The 26,953-nt window shown below is 37.2% G+C and overlaps 1 protein-coding gene across 5 annotated transcripts; it reads left to right on the top strand.

Moving 5' to 3' along the window:
• LOC126822480 (probable G-protein coupled receptor 75) lies at nucleotides 1–26,152 on the top strand. 5 transcript variants are annotated; one of them, XM_050551404.2, is made up of 2 exons: nucleotides 1–171; nucleotides 21,793–26,152. In XM_050551404.2, the coding sequence occupies exon 2, from the start codon at nucleotides 22,055–22,057 to the stop codon at nucleotides 23,438–23,440; it is 1,386 nt and encodes a 461-aa protein (XP_050407361.1). In that variant the 5' UTR covers nucleotides 1–171; nucleotides 21,793–22,054; the 3' UTR covers nucleotides 23,441–26,152. The 5 variants fall into 5 exon arrangements, with proteins under 5 accessions (XP_050407361.1, XP_050407364.1, XP_050407362.1 ...); XM_050551407.2 differs by lacking the exon at nucleotides 1–171 and adding an exon at nucleotides 15,974–16,109; XM_050551405.2 differs by lacking the exon at nucleotides 1–171 and adding an exon at nucleotides 19,131–19,300.
• The last annotated feature ends 801 nt before the right edge of the window (nucleotides 26,153–26,953 follow it).

Genomic DNA, 26,953 nt, shown 5'->3' with positions numbered 1-26,953 from the left:
TTGCCTGCTGTACACTGTTAGCTCAGTAATTCCTCACTCTAGTACTGGTGTAGGAGCTTTAATAACCGACGAGGAGATCAAGTGGCCGACTGTTCGAACTTCATAATATAACAGGTCTGATTATTTACTGTATTTGTGGCCTGTTTTATGTCGAACTTCATTTGGAAGCAGGTAAGTTTATAACTGATCTTTTTCTTGTATATAAATACATTTTCCACAGTTAGAAGTTTGGTATGGCGATGACAACGATGGCTCACTTAAAACTGTTGTCTCTGTTGCTTTTGTTCTTCGATTCAGACAGTAGTTTTTGTTGTTCTTAGTTCAGTGATTTGGTTGACTTGATAATTTTGAGCAGAACTCTTCTCCTGCGTTTCTGTATTGGACATTTTTAATTGAATCAGCGCCCATAGAAAACAATTGGAAAAAACTGCCATTCAAAAGCATATGTAGATAAGAAGTATGTTTTTGTCTCGCGGCCTAGTAGGCTACAATACAAACTAGGCCTTGGTGTTGATTTAATTCAACTTGTTACTTCTGCTTTTTGAATTGTATTATTGTCTTATATAGTTGATGCCTGTTTTGAATGTAGGCCTAATCATTGTTTAAATTGAGCCAACGATGATCACGATAATGTTTATCGTTGGTTAATGACGACTGGCTACTTTCAATTTCAATAACTTTATCATCTCAAGAGATGCTGTCTATCGTTGAATATGTATTGTGCAGTTAGGCAAAGTTTGTTATTTGTGTAACGACGAGAAGAAATAAATCTCTAACATAGTGACCGAGTCGCTTTCATGCAGACGATATCCGAGTCAGCTGGTAGCCATTACAGATTCACGAAACACGCTAAACCTCGCTTTCAACAGCCAAAAACAATTGTTAGGTCGCTCGTACGAACCCAAATATCTCTATGTTTCCTTGGAAAACAAGCATTTTTCTCCCCACACAAATGGCAAAGTGTGTTCTTAAATCGTTGCTTGAGAGTTAGAAATGCTACTGCAATTTATAATGGGCGTGTGTTTCTCTTCACTTTGGTTTTTAGTCTGAGAATTCGGAAATTACTCGGGTTCTCTCGAATGTCTTCATGTGTTTTGATTTTATGGAGGCTTTTGTAGCTATTCCCGTAGGTAATGGTTCGACATTCGCTCTTCTCCCCTGACTATTGTTTGAAGAGGTTTTGTGTTGTTATTCTTCTGTGCGTATTTGTTACGAAATGTATTTGGAATTAAGAACATGTCCTGTTAAAACAATAGCCAGGGATATTAAATATAGATATTGTTTAAAACCAGTCTCAATCTTAAAAAGTAAATTCGACACGTGTGTTTTAGATTTAAAACATTCAAATGGATTTTATTATTTTTTTTTTTAAATTAAAGATTAATTCGTATTTTATTTATCTGAATATTGTTTAATTTCCTGATAATTATATAGTTTCTCTTGGAGTTTGTTTACAAATATTCGTGATGTATATGTAGTTTCGTTAATATTTTGTATGTATCTATCATTGGTATATATATATACATACATACATATAGTAGGCTAATATGTAGTTTGAGAATATATCTATATGTATCTATCTATCGTTGGTATAGGTTAATATATAGTTTGAGAATGTATCTATTGATATAATTTAATATTTGTGATGAATATGTGGTTTCATACGAATGTATCTATTGGTGTATTTTAATATTTGTGATGAATATGCAGTTTCATGAATAGAATGTATCTGTCGGGGTGTGGTAATATTCATGATAAATATGTAGTTTTATAAGAATATATCTATGAGTATTCGTGGTGAATATTCAGTTTCATAAAATGTATAGTTTCATTAATAGAATGTAACTATCGTTGGTATAGGTTAATATATAGTTTCATTAATAGAATGTTTCTGTCGGGGCGTGGTAATATTCATGATAAATATCTAAATAAACTATAACACATACTTATTGGCAAACAGCTACTGATTTATTTAGGCGACGTTTCGAAGAGTATTCCCTCAACGTTTTCAAGCTAATACAATATAACAATTGTTGTGGTTTATTACAGATTTAACGTCCAATACAATAAATATGATATTATGGACAGGTTGATTTAATTAAATTATTTACACTTGAAAATTGTCAAAAACACAAAATAAAAAGGTTCTCGGATTTCAAAAGTTTCTTAAAGCACACTTATATAACAACATTTGAAGCAACATATAGACAAAACTACAACAACAAAGCTAAAACCATACACGGCAGCTAACTAGATCAAAGGCCTCTGACACAATGGGGTTATCATAAAGTAAGATAAAAGGGACTAATTAACTTCTCTAAAGCCACTGAGTAATAGTGATGTGAAAATAATTCCAGGTGTTGGTGAGAGGGATTATTAATGTTTACACAAAAAAATATACACGTTTTAATATTCGTGATAAATACATAGAATGATTATTAGAATTTATCTTTTGGTGTATTAGAATGTATCTGTTGGTGTAGGGGGGGGGGGAGGGGGCGGGGGGGAGGGGCGAAGGATTATACATTGGCGTGCACGTAAAAGATCCCTTGGCAGTTGGAATTCGATATAAGAGTAGGCCGTAGCGCCGCTGCCCGGGCAAAATTTCCCTCATAGCACACTGTATGGCGTATGCCCGTCTTCATTAGCCCAGTTTAGGAGCAGAACAGTAGGACGTTAAACCCCATTTCATTTCATTTCATTTATCTTCGTCTGTATCCATTAGAGCTTTCAGGAGCCAAATAAATCCATTATTACGTTAAACACATTACACCATTGGACTAACTTAATAGCGATACTGTATCATAAAATGGAGTCATAAAATATTACCTTTGATACAGTTTGAAAAAACCAAATCATGCACGCGGTGACACCCCATTAGGCCATATTCAATTTATGATCTTACATGTATGTCAATATTTGTCGTTATTAATATCTTTCGCAAAATACACACACAAGAAAAAATTGCGAAAATATATAAATTATGTGAATATAGAAATGGCCCTGAATTAAAACTTGTTTGCACATATTTTAAGATCAGGTTGACTGAAAGATTTAATCATTTTACTGGAGGGTTAAAAAAAAAATAACTACACATACAGATCGTGTAGGAACACACATATATTCTGTTAAGCATTCAGTGACAAAATAGGTTGATCCGTTGAGCGTACCTTACAAACAGCTTGAGGTGGAGATAGCATGTAAGACTTAAGTCGTACTCGTGTAGCGTGAACGAGAAAGCTCACCTTCGTTATTGTTATGTAAAATCAAACAAAAGATCCCGTCTCAAGTTCTTTATTTCTTATTCAATATGTAATAAGACACCGACATCTTATCATTAAGCCTTGCACCAAGTTCTCTTATTGTGAAGTCAAGTGTGACCTGTCTATCGTTATCGACCATATACAATCTACTCTGTATCATAAATCGCTTTTCTTATACTAAAAACTCATTATTATTTTTTTTATATACCAGTCGTTTATGTTCTGCCTTCTGTTATTCTACTTATACTGTTGTCTGAGAGGGTGAAAGAAAGAGGAGAGAGAGAGAGAGAGATAGAGAGAGAGAGAGGGGGGAAGGGGGAGGGGGTTACTCAGTCAAGGCTGGGTTATTTCGTGGTTAAAATACGTATGTCATATTTCAAGTATAAGAAAGGGGCATACAGCACAATATTGGTCCATTTTGAGAATTGCTTGGGGGTGGGGGGGGGGGCGTATGGTTAACGCGTGCGCGTTGTATCATAAGGTCTGTCATTGAGTAAAGTGGCTTGGTTTCGATTCCCCGGTTTACAAGGATTTGGGGCGCCTGTTCAACATCGTGGGTTTTCTCCGAGACCTCCAGTTTCCTCCCACTGCTAAAGACACCTACGCGCAAGCGTATTAATGAAATATAATTGAACAATATGTTAGTCCCAAAATGACCTAGTTTGTGTAGATTGGGCGTTACCCCCCCCCCCCCCCCCTCTCTTTTCTCTCTCTCTTTTCTCGGTTTATGTCAAGATTTGTGTAGTCCCGATCAAAGTACGCTCGCTCGCTCTCTCTCCCTCTCTTTTCTCGGTTTATGTCAAGATTTGTGTAGTCCCGATCAAAGTACGCTCGCTCGCTCTCTCTCCCTCTCTTTTCTCGGTTTATGTAAAGATTTGTGTAGTCCCGATCAAAGTACGCTCGCTCGCTCTCTCTCTCTTTTCTCGGTTTATGTCAAGATTTGTGTAGTCCCGATCAAAGTACGCGCTCTCTCTCTCTCTAGCGCTCTCTCTCTCTCCCTCTCCCTTGTACCAATCAACACAGACTAGGTTATCTCATGACTATATTCGGCCATTTTGAGAATTGATTTTGAGTCGACGTAGATGACGTGTACCGTATAAACCCGCCCATTGTTGTCAGTTATAAAAGGCGCGGGCATTCTGATATTATCACTATTTCTCTCTAAATTAAACTTCAACAAATGTATTACATTTCTAGATTGTGGCCATTTTATAATCATTTCACAATACGCCTTCTATTCACCCGGAATCGCTCCCATTGAATATTGAATTAAGATTTCAAAGCGATAATTTATAATATCGTGCTGGTTTTCTTCGGAAACATTGAATTTAGATTTTTATAGCGATAATTTAATCGTGTTTGTCATCAGCGCCGTCATTATGCTTGACAAGTTTTACAAGCTAATGTATGATAAAATACCTCTAATAATTTTAAATCAGAAAGTAGATACAAAACATGGGGAAAATAAAATATTTATATATGTGTGCGCGGGTGGGGGGACCTCCGGGTAATACTGGGCTGTGTGGAACATGCTAGAGTCGATTTGTAGCATATCTGACCCACGGTATCTGTTTGACACTGGTTAAGCATTATAATTATAATGTTGAAAACATCATTGAAACCGCGTGATTATTTACCATTTGCGAGGGGGCAAAAAAACTTAAAGGGGGGGGGGGGGGGCAAAAACTCAAAACCATGACGCAAAGCGCGTCATTGCGTCCCTCTCGCTTAGACCCAAGGTACTTGAGACCGAATAAGAACTAGGAACATTAATCTTAATCCATGCTGAAATCAAAATTACATTTTTGATCCACTGGGGATAAAATCGAAGTGCTATACAACAAAGGCGTAATTATGTGACCTTGTTGTTCGTCTGCTCCATTTTAGGGGGTAAATCAAGTGCTCATTATATAATAAAGTAATTTAAGAGGGGGCTAGAGAGTAAAAATAAGAAGATTTATTACCGGTAATAGTCCGACTTAGAATATTAGCTCGTGTCAAATTGTTGACTTACCAGATATACATTACCATTACACTTCTTCAAACTCAGTTTATCACATGTCAACACGTTGGATTTTTTTTTATACTCACTGAAACCTTTAAAGGGAGCGTCCATTTAGACAAAAATTTATTTGGCAACCCAATCCCTCCCACAAAAGCAATTCTCAAAATGGACGAATATTGTGCTGTACTGCCAGTCTGAGATCTTCTACGGTGCCCGAACACGCGCAGGTGACGCGTATGTCTCACGCACTGGTTTACTAAAATTTTCCCCCGTTTCACAGAGATCTTCTAATATCTCTGTAACAGATGACTGTTTCGACACGTGACGTCACATAAGACGGCGCCAATCATTGGTTAATAGCGCGTGCATTGTTTACATAAGACGTTACTGATTCGGGCTAAATGGTGAATTTTATTTATTTTAATACCCATTTACACTAAATAGGAAATGATTTTTACCTACAAATAATTCAAACGTCTATATTTATTTTTATACGTCCACATTCATAATGTGAACGTATTATGCCGTCGCCCCTGTCTGTGTGTGTGTGTGTGTGTGTGTGTGTGTGTGTGTGTGTGTGTCTGTGGTTCGCCTACAGGGCGCAATTCTTCATGGATTTTCTTCAAACTTGGTATACTTATTCCTTATACCCCAAGGAAGATCCCTATTGTTTTTGGTGCATGCCCGACCCCCCGGGGCAGAGCCACGCCCATTTCTAGTATTTGTTTGTTTGTCGTCTACAGGCCACATTTCTTAACTAATAATCTTGAAACTTTGCATACACATTCTTTGTACCCTAAGGAACATCCCTATCGTTTGGGGTGCATGCCCAACCCCCAGGGGCAGAGCCACGCCCATTTTCTTTTCGTGTGTCTTTGTGTCGCCTACAGGGCGCAATTCTTACTGGATTTTCTTCAAACTTGGTATACTTATTCCTTATACCCCAAGGAAGATCCCTATTGTTTTTGGTGCATGCCCGACCCCCAGGGGCAGAGCCACGCCCATTTCTAGTATTTGTTTGTTTGTCGTCTACAGGCCACATTTCTTAACTTATAATCTTGCATACACATTCTTTGTACCCTAAGGAACATCCCTATCGTTTGGGGTACATGCCCAACCCCCAGGGGCAGAGCCACGCCCATTTCCAATTTTCTTTTCGTGTGTCTTTGTGTCGCCTACAGGGCGCAATTCTTACTGGATTTTCTTCAAACTTGGTATACTTATTCCTTATACCCCAAGGAAGATCCCTATTGTTTTTGGTGCATGCTCGCCTCCCCGGGGCAGAGCCACGCCCATTTTTTGTATTTGTTTGTTTGTCGTCTACAGGCCACATTTCTTAACGTATCATCTTGAAACTTTGCATACTTATTCTTTGTACCCTAAGGAACATCCCTATCGTTTTGGGTGCATGCCCAACCCCCAGGGGCAAAGCCACGGCTATTTTCTTTTTTATGTCTGTGTGTCGCCTACAGGCCACAATTCTTAATCAATCGTCTTGAAATTTTTTCATATGAATTGCTTATACCCTAACGATGATCCCTATTGTTTTTTTTACCCCCAGGGGCAGAGCCACGCCCATTTTCTTTTCTTTTTCTGTCTGTGTGTCACCTACAGGCCACAATTCTTAATCGTCTTGAAAAAATTTCATATGAATTGCTTATACCCTAACGATGATCCCTATTGTTTTTGGTGCATGCCCGACCGCCAGGGGCATAGCCACGCCCATCCATTATATTTATTTATTTGTTTGTCATCTACAGATCGCATTTTTTTATCGTATCACCTTGAAACCTAGCATACATATTCCTTCTGTCCTAAGGAACATCCCTATTATTTGTGGTGAATACCCAACCCCCAGGGGCAGAGCTACGCCCATTTTCTTTTTTTATGTCTGTGTGTCACTTGCAGACCGCATTTCTTAATCGATCATCTTGAAAACTTTTTTATACTTATTCCTTATAGCCTAAGGCTACTATTTATACTTATTCCTTAATCCTAAGGCCGACCTCTATTATTATTTTTGGTGCATGCTCGACCCCTTGGGACAGAGCCACGCCTAATGTTTGTGTGTCTTGTGTTTTGCCTACAGACCGCAATTCTTAACAGATCCTTTTGAAACTTTGCATACCTATTCGAAACGCCATGCTTTTAGAATAAAGACATCGATTGTTTTAAAATAAAATTGTGTTCTGTTAATGTGAACGAAGTGTTAAACTGATAGCAGTCCTACAACCCAGTTTTATTTCACAGACCCTCAATGCAAACTGGACCATATCAAACAAAACAGGAATGTGGACGTATATTGCTGCGTTAGCGATGCTCTTGTTGTAATAAACGAATTTGACGGAAGAAAAATGTTAATATTTGGGACTCATTAAGTCGCATCGATGTCATCCTTATCAGTGATTGTAGAGGCCTAGCGACTTCCCCTTATACAAACATACCCTGAGATCTTCCAGCACTGTATCCTCTTTGTCTATGGTGGAGGGCCTGACAAGGAACAATGTGTAGTCATTCGGATGGGAAAAAAAATCTGAATAACCCTTGGGGGGGGGGGGATGTCTGAATGTTTAGCGTGCGCGCGCTGTATCATAAAGTCTGTCTTTGAGTCGACTGGCGTGGTTTGGAATCCCCGGTTGTACGTGACAAGGAGTAGGGTCGCCTGTCCAACCTCGTGGGTTTTCTCCGGGTCCTCCGGTTTCCTCCCACTGCTAAAGACCCCTATGCGCAAGCGAATTATTGAAATAAAATTAAACCATATGTTAGTCCCGAAATGACCTAGTTTGTGTCGAGTGGACGTTAAAACCCATTTCTCTCTCTCTCTCTCTCTCTCTCTCTCTCTCTCTCTCTCTCTCTACCTCTCTCTATGAATAACCCTTGACAGTTGGAATTCGAGTCAACCGATGTTAAGGCATATGCTCTTCTCCAATAGCCGGACCGGTGCTGAAAAGTAAGACCTTAAACCCCATTTCATTTTCAAAACTGAACATATAAGTTAGCTGTACTTAATAACTGAGCTGTCAATATTGGACAGTTGTACCTAATTACTTGGATAATAGTTTCTCCCTAATCTACCAGCTTTAATAGATTCTCCCTGAGCTAGTAGATTAAATAGGTTTTCACTCATCTATCAGTTTAAATTTTCACTTTTAATTGGTTGTAAGTCAAAGTTGAAGTTATATGTAATTGTATTTATTTACTATTGAGTGTGTCACAGAAAATAAATTGGAAACTTACATGAATGTAACAGGAGTCTCAGAAATATTAAAATACGAAAGAAGAAACTGACAAAAAGTTCATTTGGCAGCAGAAATTTATGTACTGATGTTTTGACCTTTATTTTTGATTTTCATGTCAGAAAACATAAGTTGGACGTTAACAGGATAAAATAGGGGTCCTCCTAGTCACGACAATAGCTGTTTGTTTTTTGTCAGGAGCGCTTAAAACATTTCAAAAAGTGATCGACAAGGACAGAAATATTGTAGATGTACATATTCTACAAATCATATCCAACATTTAGATATTTCGTTAACAAATATGGATTATTAAAATTTTAACGTAAAATGGACTGATTCAAGACGGCTGCATCCTCTTCATAATTTTGCAGACTGAATCGACCACATATTTTGCAGTTTAAGAAACTTAAATTATATTCTGTTAAACGGCGTTTAGTAATTTAACACATTAAAATAAACACAAGATTTCTCTGGAAAACAATTACTATGTTTTAATCGTTGCTACGTTTGAACAATAATTCTCTTGTCATTTTCATGCACAATACTGAAACAGTCAGAAAGATAGAAAACTTAAATTGTATTAGAAATGTTTATTATTCTGTGTATTTTTGGTGGTTTGTATAGGTGAAATTGTAACAGAATTGGACTATTTGTTGGTTAAATCTGTTTCTATGTTATACAATAACCACCCACCCCAACAACAAGCTTCGTGGTGTTTATCTTTAGATTAAAATAACTGACAAAACTTCAACAGCGTCTTCTTCAAACTTATTTACAGAGAGCCATAACTTCATGCGCCACGTTTTGGTATTGGGTGTGTGCGTGCGTGTGTGTGTGTGTGAGAGAGAGAGAGGATGTTTTAATTGTACACTCACACCATTAGCCATCCAAATGTCAGAACTTATCATCTAAATACTGAAAACGAACGGACATCTTCATCTTTCTTGAACACCCGATACCACTTTCATTATGGGGAGTTCGCACAGCTGACATTTTCTGTTGTACTGATTGCATTCAGATTCTGATTCACAAATGCCGATTTGCAATGGTCTTTATAATTGTAAATATAAAAACACAACAACAAGTGTTACCGCATGTTACAGAAAGCAAGAAGCCCCGTCAGCACCAGTCATACACTGCCACGTGCACAATGCACAGGATTCATTATTGCACTAGCATATAAAGATCATTGGCAAAAATATTGAAAACTAAAAGTCGCAAAATGGAACCTTGTCGAACGCCATTTAAAATGAATTACCATTAACAAGTATTATGCGTATTTTAGACAGCGACAAGGTTCCATTTTGCGACTTTTAGTTTTCAATATTTTTGCCAATGATCTTTAAGTTTAAAAACTTATCATTCTATATACCATTCAGTGAAGATACCGGACTATCAGCTAGTTGTTGGAATTTGACGAGAAACCGAATCATTGTAACCATTTACTAAAAATTCGCTTAAACAATGTCTTGGTTATTTCTTTTGTCATATATAATGAGAAATTTGTGTTGACCATTTCCAAGTCATCTATACATCCAAAAGAAAAAAAAATCTTTGTGAAGGGTCATTACAATTGCGAACAATAAAAAGATCAAATTTGAGAACCCAGACTCTAACAGTACACAAACTATAGTTGGAAATAACAGAACACAATTTTTATGGGAAACAATCACTGGTTTTATTCTATTAGCACGACGTTTCGACAAGTATCCTCTTATCGTTATCGTTGTGCTTGATAACGATAAGAGGATACTTGTCGAAACGTCGTGCTAATAGAATAAAACCAGTGATTGTTTCCCATAAAAATTGTGTTCTGTTATTGTGTACCCCAATCACTAAATGCCACTTAAAGATTATATAGTTGGAAACTCAATACCTAACACTATAGACCTTATAACTGCGAAACAATGAAGTTTAGGATACAGTTTACAACTAAATGATTTCTCGAAACGCCTTAATGTTTGACTTTTAAATATACTCAATGTTTGCTTTAAGTGTAGGGTCGGGTATATTTTATTATTGTGAGTTGTTTTGCGACAAGTTGACATTCTAATGGCTTTTTATTCCCTTTCCATACACCACTTATATTTTCTGACTCGTTTTAAATGAAGGCCACATGTTGCCGCGGAAACTAGACACTCGCGAATTCCAATTTTTTTTTCTACCAACGCCGTGCAGCAATTGTAGATATTGTTTTGAGTTAGTCAGAATATGTAACGAAGTCTCAAATCTCGAGTCCTCATAATTCACCACGAGTGTTTTTTTTTGGGTTTTAAAAACCGGTATTTTGTCTACTGGGAAAATTCAATAAAATGAATCATATGTGGAATGCATTAACAGATTTAAAAGATAAGACATTAGGTTTATTTATTTTTGGTACACTTTTCTTTATTTAAGAACAATACTCCCCCCCTCTCCTCGCCTCCACAAGTCTTCGTACACTTTCTTTATTTAAGAACAATACATTACTTCTCTTCTCGTTTGCACTAGACTTATTTATTTTGATATATTGTAAAAATAATCAGAAATTTATTTAAGAACAACACATTCCTCCTTCTATTCGCTTACACTTGTCGTATTTATTTTGATATAATATTGTAAAAAATAATCAGGGCCCTGTTTCTCGAAATCTTAACTGAAGATTAAATCCAAATTTTAGTAAATACTTCAATTTTGATTGGCTAAGCACTAAAATCAATCTAATATTATCCAATCAAATTACTAAAATTTGGATTTTATCTAAGTTAAAATTTCGTGTAACGGGCCCCACAAGTTAAAAACCTTAGATGATATTTTGCTTACATTTTCATTGTTTCATGCATAAAGATTACAAAAAAAGAGTTTGTAGAATTTGTGGCATGATGATTTTGACGAGGCGTCAAATGAATAGAATTTAAGTCAAAATGAAATGTTAAGATTTGTTTAATGTGGTATAAGACAGAAGTTGAATTTCCATAGATTAAGCGGATATGAAATTTGTCCTTATATCATATCCCACTGTATGACGTATACCGGTCTTTATTAGCCGGTGGTCTGTAGCCAGGGTTAATATAGAAATTTAAGATATTAAATCCCCCCGTTCCATTCATTCATTTGTATCCGGGTTGGTGCGTAGTAGATGGACGTTAAACCGCATTTCATTCACTGATATTCAGTCATTATTCCCCCGGTTGGTGCTAAAAAGTAAGACGTTAAACCCCGTCCAATCCATTCATTATTAGCGTGGTTGGTACCGAAAAGTAGGACGTTAAACCCCGTCCCATTCATTCGTTATTATCCTGGTTTAGGGAAGAAAAGTAGGACGTTAAACCCCGTCCCATTCATTCATTATCATCCCGGTTGGTGCAAAAAAGTAGGACGTTAAACCCCATTTAATTCATTCATTATTTTCCCCGTTAAAACCCAACCCATTCATTCATTTATTACTGGCCCGGTTGGTGCATAAAAGAAGGACGTTAAACCACATTTAATTCATTTATTATTAGCCCAGTTGGTGAAGAAAAGTAGGACGCTAAACTTCTTTAAATTTCCTTTGTTTTCCATTCGATGGTTATATATTTAGGATCGCGAATGCCGAGTAAATATATGAGTAAATATTTGTTATTTAAATTTATCTGAAAGTGAGTTATGGCGAATAGATCAGACGCCATGTTAAAAATAAACATCACGTGATGTGCAGACAATACATAATGATGTTTATTTTCTGCGGGATTATTTCAATAAAAATGTTTTTGTGTAAACACCAGATTCTAAGTAGTTTAAAAGAAGATCTAGGCTTTTGTTTTAAAACTAAATATAGTTTGTTGATCATGTAGGATAATCTTCTTAAAAGATTAGATGCACGTTCAAAGTCCCAGAAAAGAAAATTTAAAAAAAAAATGTATTTATCCGAGAGTCACTCATTTTAGTCATTTTTGGTGCTGATAAACCGGAAACGAAAAGGCTTAAACTGAAAGTTAAAAAAAACCCTAAGCTTGGTTTCATGTGTCATTGCTTTTTACAAAATAACCCAAATTGTAGTATTTTTCTTCAAAGTGAATTAAAATTTGGGTTTAACGTCCTACTGTTCTGCTCCGAACTGGGCTAATGAAGACGAGCATACGCCATACAGTGTGCTATGAGGGAAATTTTGTCCGGACAGCGAAACTACGGCTTACTCTTATATCGAATACCAACTGTCAAGGGATTTTTTGAATTATAAAAAAAATGAAACGAAATAGGATCTGTGTTTTAATAAGATTGGTTTAAAAAATAACAAAAAAAAAAAGAAGCCGGACTCATTATTTATATATTTACGATAATATACGTATATAATATATTCATATAGTTATACAAAACCATTTGTAGTTGACTAAAAAACACCACGTGAACTTTACACGAAACGAAATCTATTCAAACGAAATTACTTGCTCTTTTAGGTCACAAAGTTAATTACACGTACATGGTGTGCACTCTTTAAAAAAAAAACGTCTCATGGCGACACGATAACTTTATTGTGTTAAATAACTGCGAATATAGGACGCCGATAAATTCATATTAAATACCCCAAACACGCCACTGATGGCTTTTTAAAGAGAAGAAGTAATCTATATAAACGAGCCACCGCTGTTCACGAGATTTGCCAGGTTTCGGATTATGCAGTTAACGCTATGTTGTTATGTAGACTATGAGCTTATGGACGTTATGCAACACAACAAGTAAAAATCAGTTTCAGCATAACAGAGCGCTCTCTGTATTGAATTTATCAATTTAAATAAAAGAGGTGTCTGTTTTGCACATATTTGACATTGTTGTTTTTTTTGTTTTTTTTTTACTTCTGTCTACATGCAAATCTACAAGAATTCAAACGCATTTGAAAAAGATTTAAATACCATTAAAATTCTTATTTTCTATCAGCTAGCTTCGGCTCACGATTTTCCCGATCAAGCACGATATCGTCTCTCGCAATTATTTGAGAGGTTGATTTAAACAATATTAGTTAGCATTAATTAAACACAGTACACAATAAATTATATGCAAAAAGAAATGAAATGGGGTTTAACGTCCTACTGTTCTGCTCCGACCGGGATAATGAAAACGAGCATACGTCGTACCGAGCAGCGGCACTACGGCCTACTCTTATATCGAATTGTAACTGTAAAGGTTCTTTTCCGTGCATGCCAATGCTTACACGGGACCTCAGTTTTTCGTCCGATCCGAACAACATGACAGCTGCCCGTGCCCCCCCCCCTCACCGTCCTGTACCACTGACAAGGGGACCACGCCGGAATATCACGATGAACTTTCTCGGCCAACCCGCGACCTCCAGGTTAGCCAGCCAACGTCTTACTCACTGAGCCACCGTGGCTCCCTGAACTTCTCATTTAATGTGAAATGATATTAATGACCTTGAACTTATTTTCAACATTAGCTTCGACAGAATCAGGTGTTTAGTCCATAAATTATATGAATGAGCCAGTCAGTATATACAGTGAACGAGGACGGGCAATATAATCCTACCAACCAATCTATTTCTAGTTATAAATCTATTCTGTTATTTTCTATAGGATAAAAATATATTTAATATGAGTTAAAGTTATAGACAGTTCATTTATCTCTTTATAATAAATCATTTAAATAACCCGGTTGTTCGCCTTATCAACGGTTGTTGTCATCAAATATCAATTATATCACAACGTAAAATATCCAAATGTCGAGGGCACTGTGCAACAGTTTGGTGCAATAAGAAATGAAACCACAAGCTTAAAGATTGATTATGTGAGATAAGATAAAGAGCTTGCGGTTCTCACTATAATAGTTAAAAACTAGATAATGTAAAGGCAATTTGCTGAAAATTTCAGTCAAATTGATCTACTATGAACCGAGTAGCAAATGGGATCATAATCCAGTAAAACAGGCTAGCGATGCCATCTAGACTTGATTATGGTCTGGATAAGTTAATTAATGTCTAATTAATTTAATTCGGGCCTAAAGAAAGACTTGCAATAGGCAGATTTAACTCTTGCATAATGTATGTTTAATGAAATTGTTTTTAACGTCCTACTTTTCTTCACCAACTGGGCTAATGACGAAATGAAGACGATATACAGTATGTAATAGGGACACAGGTCGTATAAGTATTCTTGTATATTCATAAAATGGCCGTTCTCTGATGACTGTGTTATTGTTCTCGGACCATTAATTTTATCAGACTATTGGAGGTTTTGATCTTTAGCAATGAAGTGTTGGTTTCTGATCGATCATTGAGATGTTTGTAGTTGGTTGTTCAGGTGTTGTTTTCTGATCAGGTAATGTTGTTCACTTACCAACGAGTTGTTCTCTGGCAATGGAGTGTTGTTCACTTATCAATGATTTGTTGTTCTCTCCAATATAATGCTTATTTATTCATAAAAATTCTGTAACTCAGAAATGAGAATCAGGTATGAAACACCATAGGACGTGAAGATATGAACTTCGAGATGTTTGACCATACAATAAAAATTATTCTAATAGGATTATAATCCTTTAGTGGCATTTAGTGTCAGTTCTATTCTTAGGATTGTCCAACAGCGGGGATCGAAAACAGGACCTTCAGTCTAACAAACTGTAACCCAGAAATGTGAATCTGCCATGGAAGTTATAGATATAGGTCTCTCAAATATAATACCATAGAACGTGAAGATATGAACTTAAGAGATGTATGACCATACAATAAAAAATATTCTTATGGTTGTCCAACACCGGGGATCGAAAACAGGACCTTCTCTCTAACTAACTGAGTCACAGCGGCTCCCCAGAAATGTGATTCTGATAGTGTAGGGTCTCTCAAATATAATACCATAGAACGTGAAGATATGAACTTAGAGGTATATGACCATACAATAAAATTATTCTTAAAGATTCTATTTGTCTAGAACATGAAGATATGGACTTAGAGTTGTATGACCATTCAATAAAAATTATTCTTAAAGATTGTATTTGTCCAGTAAAGACATATGATAGACGAGGATGGCCTGCATGTAAAGATATTGTGATTAGTTAATCCAATGTTTGTTATAGATGGAGATTAAACGGAGAATTATGAGTAGAGTTGTGACATTGTTACTGATCTGAGGAACTACGCGTATTAAAGGCACGCAATAGAATTCAATAGATGGGTCGTCTTTACCGGGGACTTTCTGAACAGGCGAGGATTTAGTCAGGATCTTATCAAAGCAACTAATGTTTGCCGAGTCCACAAGCAATCCGACTCAGTTTACAGTCTCTAGCCAAGTGTGGGCACTATGTGGTGTTTACAAACAAGCTGAGAGACCGAGGTAAAAAAATCCAACATTCGGCTTCTATTGTCGCTCGCACGTAGAAAAGAACAAATATCCAAGTTGGCTTGTCACTAATTGATGGCGTTCTAAACATTAGAGGCCGACTATTCAATGTTTTGGGGAAGTTATTTGAATGAATCACGAAGTAATGTCGAGTATAATATAGCCGTAAAACAAGCCTTTCCCCTCGACAAAACATCGAATTACCGCCATCTACCCGTCTCAATTGTCGTCTAGCAAATAAAAGGAGATGGGGTCCAGGTAGTTTGGGAGGTTTTGTTACGGTCGCGACTTGATCGTATTTTTAGTAAGTTTTTTTTTATATATTTTATGTGAAGGGTGTGGTGATGTAGCGGTATGGAAACTACTTGTTATATTTCCACTCTGAATGTCACATCTCATTCAGATTGCGTTCATTATCTTGAACGATTCCAGTTGTCGAGTCCATGAAGGTTGTTACTATATTGGGTTAAGGTATGATATAGACCATTAGTGGTGTTATTCGGAGAGCCTGACAAGGACAGCTGTCTAGTCGTTCGGATGGGACGAAAAACCGAGGTCCAGTGTACACATTAGCGTGCACGTAAAAGATCCCTTGGCAGTTGGAATTCGATATAAGAGTAGGCCGTGGCGCCGCTGCCCGGGCAAAATTTCCCTCAAAGCACACTGTATGGCGTATGCCCGTCTTCATTAGCCCAGGTTAGGAGCAGACCAATAGGACATTAAACCCCATTTCATTTCATTACAGTAGTGTTATTTTTAACCTCGGTCCCGTTGATGTATTACAAAAAGAACTGCTGATCCGATCACAATTCTGTCAAAATCCCGGGGAATTCTTGATCGATTCTTTATTAATTAAAAACCCCCCCACAAAACTTCTGTATACAATTTGCTGAATATAACTGGGACAACGTTTCAATATACCCTTGTGGTTATTAACTATACAAATGGATATAGTTTGAAAACAAAAAACAGTCTTCTATACATATGTAATGAAATTAAATGAAATGGGGTTTAATATCCTACTGTTTTGCTCCTATGCTGGGCTAATGAAGACGGGCTATACATATGTATAATTTGGACTTTCATGGAAACAATTACTAAATTGAATAGGAGAGATGTTGGAAGTCATAAATTTACCGAACGGTAAAAACGGGTTGCCGTTACCTTCTTATTTCGTTATTATTACCCTCTTCTAGGAGGTAATAATATTGGATCGGTTGTTCAACAACGAGTCTTTTGCTGTTATCGAGTGGAAAATGAACACAATCGGGAAATTGACTAATATACATAATGTACAATTGAAACACCTAGCAAATTGTTGATCAGGGGAAACCACACAGTTGAAGACTTGACCAAGCGTGGGGACCACGGTGACTTAGTGGGTAAGGCAGGGATCAACCCTGTCTTAGTCGAGAGAGTAACTCGGGATATTTCAGCGTGGTTTCTCCTTGTCAGTGGTGCACAAGTCCGGACGAAGGGTCTGCCAAGGCACTGGGAATGTATAGCCTTTGGCATGGGATGAAAAACCGAGTATTCGCGTGCACGTAAAAAACCCCTTGGCAGATGGAATTCGATATAAGAGTTGGCCGTAGGGCTGCTGTCCGGGCAAAATTCCCTTATAGCACACTGTATGGCATAAGCCCGTCTTCATTAGCGCAGTCGGAGCAGAACTGTAGGACGTTAAACCCTGGGTCTAGTTGTTCGAATGTGGCGAGAAACCGAATCATTGTAACCAATTACTAAAAATTCGCTTAAACATACATTATGCAAGAGGTAAATCGGCCTATTTGCGGGTCTTTCTTTAGTCCTGAAATGTTTTCTAAATTATTAATTAGACATTAATTAACTTACCAAGACAATAATCAAACTCCAATGTCATCGGATTTCTCCAGTTCAGCCATATTTTGATTTAAGCTAAAAATGGAGGAGCGAGTCTTATCCTCGAACAACCAGTGCGGTAGTTGAAATTATTGCACACGTCTTGTCAAACCTTCCAAGGCTAATATCTTCGCTCGCAATAGAGTAAATTGAATGAAAATTTCAAATTTTTCATTGTACATTATCTATTTTCGAACTATTATAGCAAGAATGGCTAGCTCTTTATCTAAATCTTACATAATGTATCTTTAAACAATGTCTAGCTTATTTCTTTTATCATCTCTAATAAGAAATCTGTGTTGACCATTTCCATGTCTTCTGTACATCCAAAAGAAAAAAGAAAACAAAAAATAGAAAACCACAACAAAGTCATCTTTTAGTCTTTGTGAAGGGTCATTACAATTGCGAACCATGAGAAGATCAAATATTTATTTAAATGGTTGCTATTATCTCCAGCACAATAAACTCGTGGGTTTTAAACGGGTCATTACAATGTGTCCACTCTCTACGTCGGGTTAACAGTTTGTTTGTTGTTATTGTATATAGATTTGAGACGAGAAAGAGAACGAAAAGGGATTTAATGTTTCGATTATTTTTCAATAATTCGTTTGTGCGTAAGGGTCTTTCGCAATGGGAGGAAACCGGGGGATCCGGAGAAAGCCCCCGAGGATGGACACAAGACCCTACTCCTTGTCACGTACAAGTTAGGGGTCAAAACTACTCCATGCGTTACACATTCTTGGATAGAGAGAGAGAGAGAGAGAGGGAGAGATGGGATTTAACGCCCACTCGACACAAACAAACACAAACAGGCCTTATGATACAGTGCGCACGTGCTAACCATTCGGCAACCCACACATTCTTGGTCTATTCGATCGGGAGTGGGGTTTAACGTCCTACTTTTCTTCACCAACCATGTTAAAGACCCCCATGCACTAGCGAATTATTGAAATAAAATTGAACCACGTGTTAGTCCCGAAATGACCTAATTTGTGTCGAGTGGACGTTAAACCTCATTTCTTGTAATATCAAGTCAGTATAAAAGTTGTACTGAAGATGCTGCAAGTGTATCTATTGTACTATCAAGACAGTATAAAAGTATTTTAAACGAGAAAATAATGGGATGAGATAATGTCGCACAAACCCTGCATTTTAAAACATGAAGTAGGGCTTTTGTTAACTGCTTGAGACGAACAATAAAAGCCGGCCCCGACTAAGGGGTCCATTCATCGGATTTCCCGTAGCTCAAATTGCCTGCAATTCTCCCTTCCTAATGACGGCCTGCCAAGCCGCGGGCTCGGCTCGCTATGCTGATATATTCAGACCCAGTGAAGGGTAATAGCCACCTAGAGGGCTGGAAACTATATGAACAGCAATTTTCTCTGTGGAGGCGAGAATGAAAGAAAACGCTATCATATTCCCTCTAGCATTCAATGCTGGCTGGTTGTTCAAGGGCTTTTGACGCGGTGCATTGTATTGGGATGTCAGTTCGGTATTAACGTGGCTTGCTGTAGGACGTTTCTTCACAGTGGAGAGATCACTCTCTCTCGCCTTCAGTATCTATCTGTTCCTCGTCTGACATAGCTGAAAGGATTGGATGAACGTTTGAACTTAAAGGTATAGAAACGTTTAACTTGTATGGAATTTCTGTAATTATAAGTTTTACTGAGTTATGGAGTGCTGACAACTGCTACGGTTATGTCAAGTTGAATTATGAGGAGAACAGCCGCGGGATTGTTTTTTTCGGTCTGAATTTTCTGTCGGAAACCCGATCAAGAGAAACCGAACTCTAACAAACGATATTTTCTGGGTTGAACTTTGGATTCAGGCATTGACAGAAGTGAAAGTGAGTAATGACTTTTGGTGAAAATTACTTTGCTTTTTGCACTCAGTTTCTCTGTTAGTTTTAAAGTTCAGAGCTTCATTACATCGGTTAGTAGAAAATGTGAAACAGTTGTAGCACATTATATATGAATATATGGTGCGTTATAGAAGTGATTTCTTTTATACAATATATGTAATACGAGAGAGAGAGAGGGAGAGAGAGAGGGAGGGAGATATAGATGGGGTTTAACGTCCACTCGACAGGTCATTTACGGACTAACATATATTTCAATTTTATTTCAATAATTCGCTTGTATCACGAGTGTGTGTGTGTGTGTATGTGAGAGAGAGAGAGAGAGAGAGATGTTTAACGTCCATTCAACTAGGTCATTTCGGGACTACCATATGGTCCAATTTTATTTCAGCAATACGCTTGCGCGTAAGGGTCTTTAGCAGTGGGAGGAAACCGGGGGACCCGGAGAAAACCTACGAGGTTGGACAGGCGACCTTACTCCTTGTCAAGTACAACTGGGGAATCGAAACCACGCCAGTTGTCTCAATGATACCTTATGATATGGCGCGCATGTGCTAACCATAAATAATTAAACAATAATATATTGAAAATTTCATTCAAATTACTTTATTTGCGGTGAAGTTTTGAGTGTTTGAAATTTTGACAATTTATCTATAAACTTTTAAATGGCCGCAATTTTCTAATCTACTTCAAATCGGAGCAATCCGATGTCTTAGAAGAGTTGATTGTTGGCTTTTCATATTAATAAATGTCTAAATAATAGTTTATTTAACATTTGAAATCAGAAAAAAAACTCTACAATAGACAGATTTAGCTCTTGCATAATTTACATAATGCATATTCAACCGCGGGTTCGAATGTGTAAGATATAAATTAATTATTGTAGCACCATAATCAGTAGAACTATTTTGCTTTAGTTTTACGAGTGGATGATAAACCCCATTTGCCAGTCATAATCAGCGAAGAAATTATTTTCTGCGTAAAGACAGTTTACTGAGCGGTTTTAAAGTGCAAACAGTCTGCTTATAACGAGTGTGTAAGATCCAAGTCGTTTTTATAGACATGCTGTGTTTTTTTTAGTTGATTGTTTATTCACACTCGACTGTATTGCCATACTTATTCCGACGCATGTCAAGTCTTCTACATGTGTATATTGACTCCTACTCGTTGAGAATAACGTACAAAGACTCTTGTTTAGTTCATGTTTGAGTTAACATGATAATGTTTGTTGACGACAAGGACTTGCATATATACATTAAACTTAATCTTTTCTAATGGGATTAGTTTGTCAGCTTGGTTCACACTGACTGGCGGGTGTTCGCGCAGATCGTGCATTGCAAACATTGAGATAAGTCAGCTTTGTAAAATATTAGGTAGGAATATTTCGGTAATTCACCTTGCATGTAGTAATGAAGTATCTGTCTTATTTTTGTAAAATATTTGATTGTACTGATAGTGTAAAAATACTTAATACTGTTTTCAAGTTTCTATAAAAGTTTTAATACTGTTGTCAAGTTGCTATAATAGGTTTAATACTGTTCTCGAGTTGCTATGGAAGTTTCAATACTGTTCTCAAGTTGTTATGGAAGTTTTAATATTGTTTTCAAGATGCTATGGACGTTTTAATACTGTTCTCAAGTTGTTATAGAAGTTTTAATACTGTTTCCAAGTTGCTATAATAGGTTTAATTGCTATGGATGTTTTAATACTGTTTTCAAATTATAAAAAGTTACAATGAAAGTTTTAATACTGTTTTGTAGTTACTATGAAAGTTTAAATACTGTTTTCAAATTACCATGAAAGTTTTAATACTGTTTTTAAGTTACTAGGAAAGTTTTAATACTGTTTTCAAGTTACTATGGAAGTTTTAAAATATATCACCCTCCTATTATTTGTAATTCTAAAATTCCAAATCTAAAATATATCACTCTCCCACTATGATTCTCAATTCTAAAATATATCACTCCCTTACAATTTGTATTTGTAATTCTATAATTCTCAATTCTAAAATATATGACTCTAAAGTCATTTCTCTGTAATTCTATAATTCTCAATACTAAAATAGCACCTCTTACGTATAATATATAAGGTTTGTTTTTTTACCAGCTACAACATGGTGTATTTATTAGATGTAAGAGTTCCATATGACTGTTGTTATCTATACGCCCTCTGTTTCATGTTAGAGAAATATTTATTGTTATGCACAACCATTCCTTTCGTATTATTTAACGTCTGCTTCTTGTACTTGCAGGAACCCGCCATGTTGCCCTTCCATTCATCCATCTGACCGAGCGTGTTTACAGAACTTCAGCAGAGCATTACCGACATTTTACTGGCAGGATTTGTGTCGCCATTATAAATAGAGTTCCGTATCGTATTGACCGGAGTGAGTAATGACGGGTGAATACCAGACAGGCTACAACAAGCCGACAACTTAAAACCCAGTGTTTGCATTGTGTGGTGATAAACGTTCAAATCTCGCTGGAATGTGAATACAAAGTGGAGAAATCAAGATGGAGAAAACGCACTACAGTAATTTAAGTCGTCTAAATCCTGACCCAGTCGGGTTCCAGGGATCGATACACACGGCGACGTTGGCTGTTTGTACGGTGCTCGTTATATTCGTATTGTTCCTTGGGTGTGTTGGAAACGGTACGGTGATTCTTCAAGCCCTCAGGTGCAAAAAACTTCGGTCTAATTTTGATTTATTGGTTTTGAATCTAGCAGGAGCTGATTTTATTTTGTGTACCTGTTTATCGCCGACATTTTTATATCTGTTATTTAAGGATCCGCCATCGCCGCAGATATTTTGCGGAAGCTTTCTGTTTTTGGGAATCACGTGCGGGTTATTGTCGCTGTTAACAATCGTTGCTATCGCGGTGCATCGACAAGCCCGTGTCGTGGGACAGGCTCGTGGAACTCTGACCCTGACTCAAGTCGGAGTCATCCTGGGCATCGTGTGGATTCTGAGTTTATCGACAGCATTAGGAGCCACGTTGCACATGACGTTAAATTGGGACGCTTCCTACCAGAACTGTCAAGCCATCATCAACAGCCCGGGTCTACAGAGTCATAACTACATCCTCTTCTTCATCAGTCCCTTAGTAACCGTTAGTTTTATTATAATTATCATCTCATACTCCATTATAGCACGTGTTGTGCAGGACCAGGGAACGGGGCGTGTCAGGGTACCGCCCCCACCGATATCCCCCCACCGAACAATCGACACAGAGCGACAGTTAGTAACCGTTCGACGTGTGTCTGGAAGACCGTGTCCGTGTTGTGCTCGACATCCAGTATTAGACAAAGAAAATAAGGCTATTACTATGTGCCTTGTGGTTATTTTAATGATCATACTGTGTTGGAGTCCGCTTGTTATTTCCCAGTTTGTAGAACTTGCCACCGGGGAGTCGATTATTCTGTATCAGGTCAAGCTATGTGGAATTGCTCTTCTGTTTTTAAATAGTGCTTTAGACCCTTATGTTTACGCTCAAAACAACGATAGACGGAAATATCGATATGGACGAATGTTTTTGAGAATTCTGAGATGCCAGCGAAGACGATCGAACAGGACGAATTTGCGAGTGTTTAGTCGCATTAAACCCGATTTTAAGAGACAAAAATCGTCGCCGATTAACACAGAAACGAACACGTTACAAATAGCTTCTCCGAAACAAACAAATAAGTCGCTAGGACCATTAGCTAGTCCCTATATTAATGATTCTTTAAGACGAGACTATATGTCTAGGCTTTTGTTGGTTGAACCATGGGGGTGCGGGTCGCCGTACAACAGGGGGATGAGCAACCACCTGGAAGACATTCGCATTCATCGGGATAAAAGGATTTCTAACCATAAATCACCGGTATTACCCGAGACACAAAATTTAATCGACTCATGATTCATCAGACACTGAATGTAATTATAGTTAATTTGGAGTCAGGGGCTGAATTTCCGATTCGCGATGAAACGAAGTCGAGACGAACGAGGAAGCCATAATAACACCTCGAGTACAGGGACCATCCATTTTTTTATTGTGTTAATTCAAATAAAAAAAAATATATGCGAGTGACGCGAATAGTGGCTGAAAGTAGTGGCGACAATTCAAGAGGACGTATTAAACACTTAAGGAAATCGATCATTACCTCCTCCCTGTATTTGATGACTGTGTGTTTATCTTTTCAAAAGAAAGTGAAAAGTTTTCAAGATGTCTGCTTTCCTTGTCGGAGTATTGTTTAGGGAATGGACATTTTTTATTGCCATTTCGAGTGACGGACAACGGTTCTGCTTTTGTTGTCGGGAGTTTTGTTTAAGGAATGGACTATTTATTTCATTGCTATAAACTTCAAATGGCTGTTTTTTTAAAAAAAAATAAAAAAAAATAAACAAACAGAATGAAATCAAAGATATTTTTTTTAGCCAAGCTGAAAACTTTAACTCGATGTAACGAGTGAAATATTTATGCCAGCCAATCAAATTGGTGGATTTTCTTTTATTTATAGAAAATAACCAAGTAATTCATTGAGTTATGTTTTACTTCTCTTGAAGGGAGCTTATCAATCTGATTAAAATTTAGATCTAAATATTTGTTTTCCATGTAGTTTTGAATGCCAAATATGTACATGTAGAATGTAGCCAGACAGTCTCGATCATTCGTTGCATATCGTCTTTTTTCTCCCTCTAACTGCCCGTCCTCATTAGCCCAGTCGGTACAAAACAGTAGGGCGTTAAACCCAATTTCATTTGCCTCTTATTGAAAGTCCGTTTGGTGGAATTAAATTGTGATCACTTGATAGTTACAATGGTCAAAATTGTCTTAAAATCAATAGCGTTAAAAAGCCCTTTTATAACGGACGTCATCACCATTTTGAATGTCCACTTTGGCAATCGTCGACTCGTTTTAAATAAATAAAAAACTGAATCGACTTTTTACGTGACGTAATAGATTAAAGATACATTATGGGAGATAAGATAAAGAGCTGGCAGTTCTCACTATAATAGTTAAAAACTACATAATGTAAAGGCAATTTGTTGAAAATTTCAGTCAAATTGATGCACTATGAACCGAGAATTAAGCGATTGTAATTTCGGCCTAGCCTCGATCATCATTACTAAAGTCTGTACGATAAAAAACATAGTCTCGAACATCCATTTCATGATTAAATTATGAATGGAAGTCGAGCAGCAAATGGGATCATAATCCAGTAAATCCGTAGGCTAGCGATGACATCGAGATTATGGCCTGGATAAGTTAATTAATGTATAATTAATAATTTAGATAAATTTTTAAAAAGCCATAAAGAAAGACCTGCAATTGGCAGATTTAATTCTTGCATAATGTATGTTTAAAGGGCGGCGCATGGAATATCAGCCAAACGAGAGTGGCGCCATTCGATGTGTGCATGTGGGCATCGTGTCGGACTTATTTCACGCGAGTTCGTTGACTGATTCCACCAGCGTATGATGTTTCTAGTAATTAGCCAGAAAGCAGATCCCAATACTGGATTTTGATTCATGATGGGAAATAACACGTACCGGAATGAATGTATGTAGAAATGTCGATTGCACGTAATCTCCAAGAACTCTTAAACAAAATTTAAGCTTTAAAATAACTTGTTCGTGCGAGCGGCCTAATGTCCGATTCCATCAAAGGTGATATCCCAGACAATACCCCCACCCCCCTCCCCTCCCACAAAAAAAACAAACAAACAAAAAACAATAGGGATCTTTGTTTTATTCAGATTGATAAGTAACAATCATTTCAACCATTTTGCATGATTAACACAAAGCTTTAGGGGGATGAATGAATGACAAGATTGAATGAATAAAAATATGATAAAATAATTGAACGAATGAAACCATACACGAAGAGAGAGAATGTGTGAATGAGGAAAAAAATGAATGAATGAAAAACAAAATTTAATAAATGAATGTGTGAATGGACAAATAGATGAATGAAATGAATGCAGGAATAAAAGAATGAATGAATGAACAAATAACTGAATGAGATAAATGAACAAATAACTGAATGAGATAAATGTACAAAAGAAAAAAAAATAAATGAATGAAAGTGAGAAATTATGTAATGTATGTATGATTGAATAATAAATGTACAAATAATTAAAAAAAAATAATGAATGAACAAATAGATGAATGTACAAAAGAAAAAACCCTAAATGAATTAAATGAAATGGGGTTTAACGTCCTACTGTTCCGCTCCGAACTGGGCTGATGAAGACGGGCATACGCCATACAGTGTGCTAGGAGTGAAATTTTGCCCGGACAGCGGCACTACGACCTACTCTTATATCGAATTCCAACTGTCAAGGGATCTTTTACGTGCACGCCAATGTGTACACGAGACCTCGTTTTTTCGTCCCACCCGAACCACTAGACAGCTGTCCTTGTCAGCCCAAATAAATGAATGCATGTGAGATATTATGTAATGTATGTATGTATTATTCAATTGATTGTATAATATATGTATATTGTATAAATGACTGAATGTGAGATATACTGTAATGTTTGTATAATTGTATAATATATGTATTTGATGTATATTGTATAAATTTGACCTGTGATGTGTATAAATGATGCTCATGTAAAACAAGAATATAGCTTTGTTGTTTCTTTGAGGCAATTCCAGTCTGCACATGGGACCACAACGGATTTTCGTTCCCTCCCAACTATTAAACGCACATATCTTTTGTTGTTTTTTCAACAATTCCAATCTGTACACGTTGCCACTACGGAATTTCGTTCCACCCAAACGACTAAACGCACGATTTAGTACCTATCTAATTCGTTGAATACATGCGAAATGAAATGGGAGTTAACGTCCTACTTTTCTGCACCAACCGGGATAATTAAGACGGGACCATTGCCACGCCAACATGTGCACGGGACCTTGGCGTTTCGTAACATCCGAAAGACTATACACTGTTCCTTGCCAGGCCCTGCTTCCTACTCCACTCACAAAGGGAAAATACGCTGAAAAATATGGAGGGATTTTCAAGGGATCTAACCTGGACCTCTTGGTTAGTGGAACAGCGCCTTTACGCACTTAGCAACCGTGGGTCCTCGCCTTCTATTTTAGTTTATACTTTCTCGGGGTTGATCAAGGGGTAGGGCAGGGTTTTCTCCGGGTCGTCCGGTTGCCTCCCACTGCTAAAGACCCCTACCATGTGTTAGTCCCGAAAAAAATTAGTTGTGTCGAGTGGACGTTAAAACCCATTTCTCTCTCTTTTATACTTTCTTTCATTTTTGCCATAATAATGTTATGATCATAGCTGGCAGTTCTCAAATGCAACTGATACTGCAGTTTTAGTATTCTTTGGACCGGCAACTGGGACTCAAGCACTACTCATCTTGTTCTTTTAGGGGTGACGCCTATCGAAAAAAAAGCTTAAGACAT

Source organism: Patella vulgata, chromosome 5 (assembly GCF_932274485.2).
Source record: "Patella vulgata chromosome 5, xgPatVulg1.2, whole genome shotgun sequence".
NCBI classification, from domain to species: Eukaryota; Metazoa; Mollusca; class Gastropoda; family Patellidae; genus Patella; species Patella vulgata.
The sequence above is the reverse complement of the archived record's forward strand: the minus strand, read 5'-3'. Positions and strand labels throughout refer to the sequence as shown.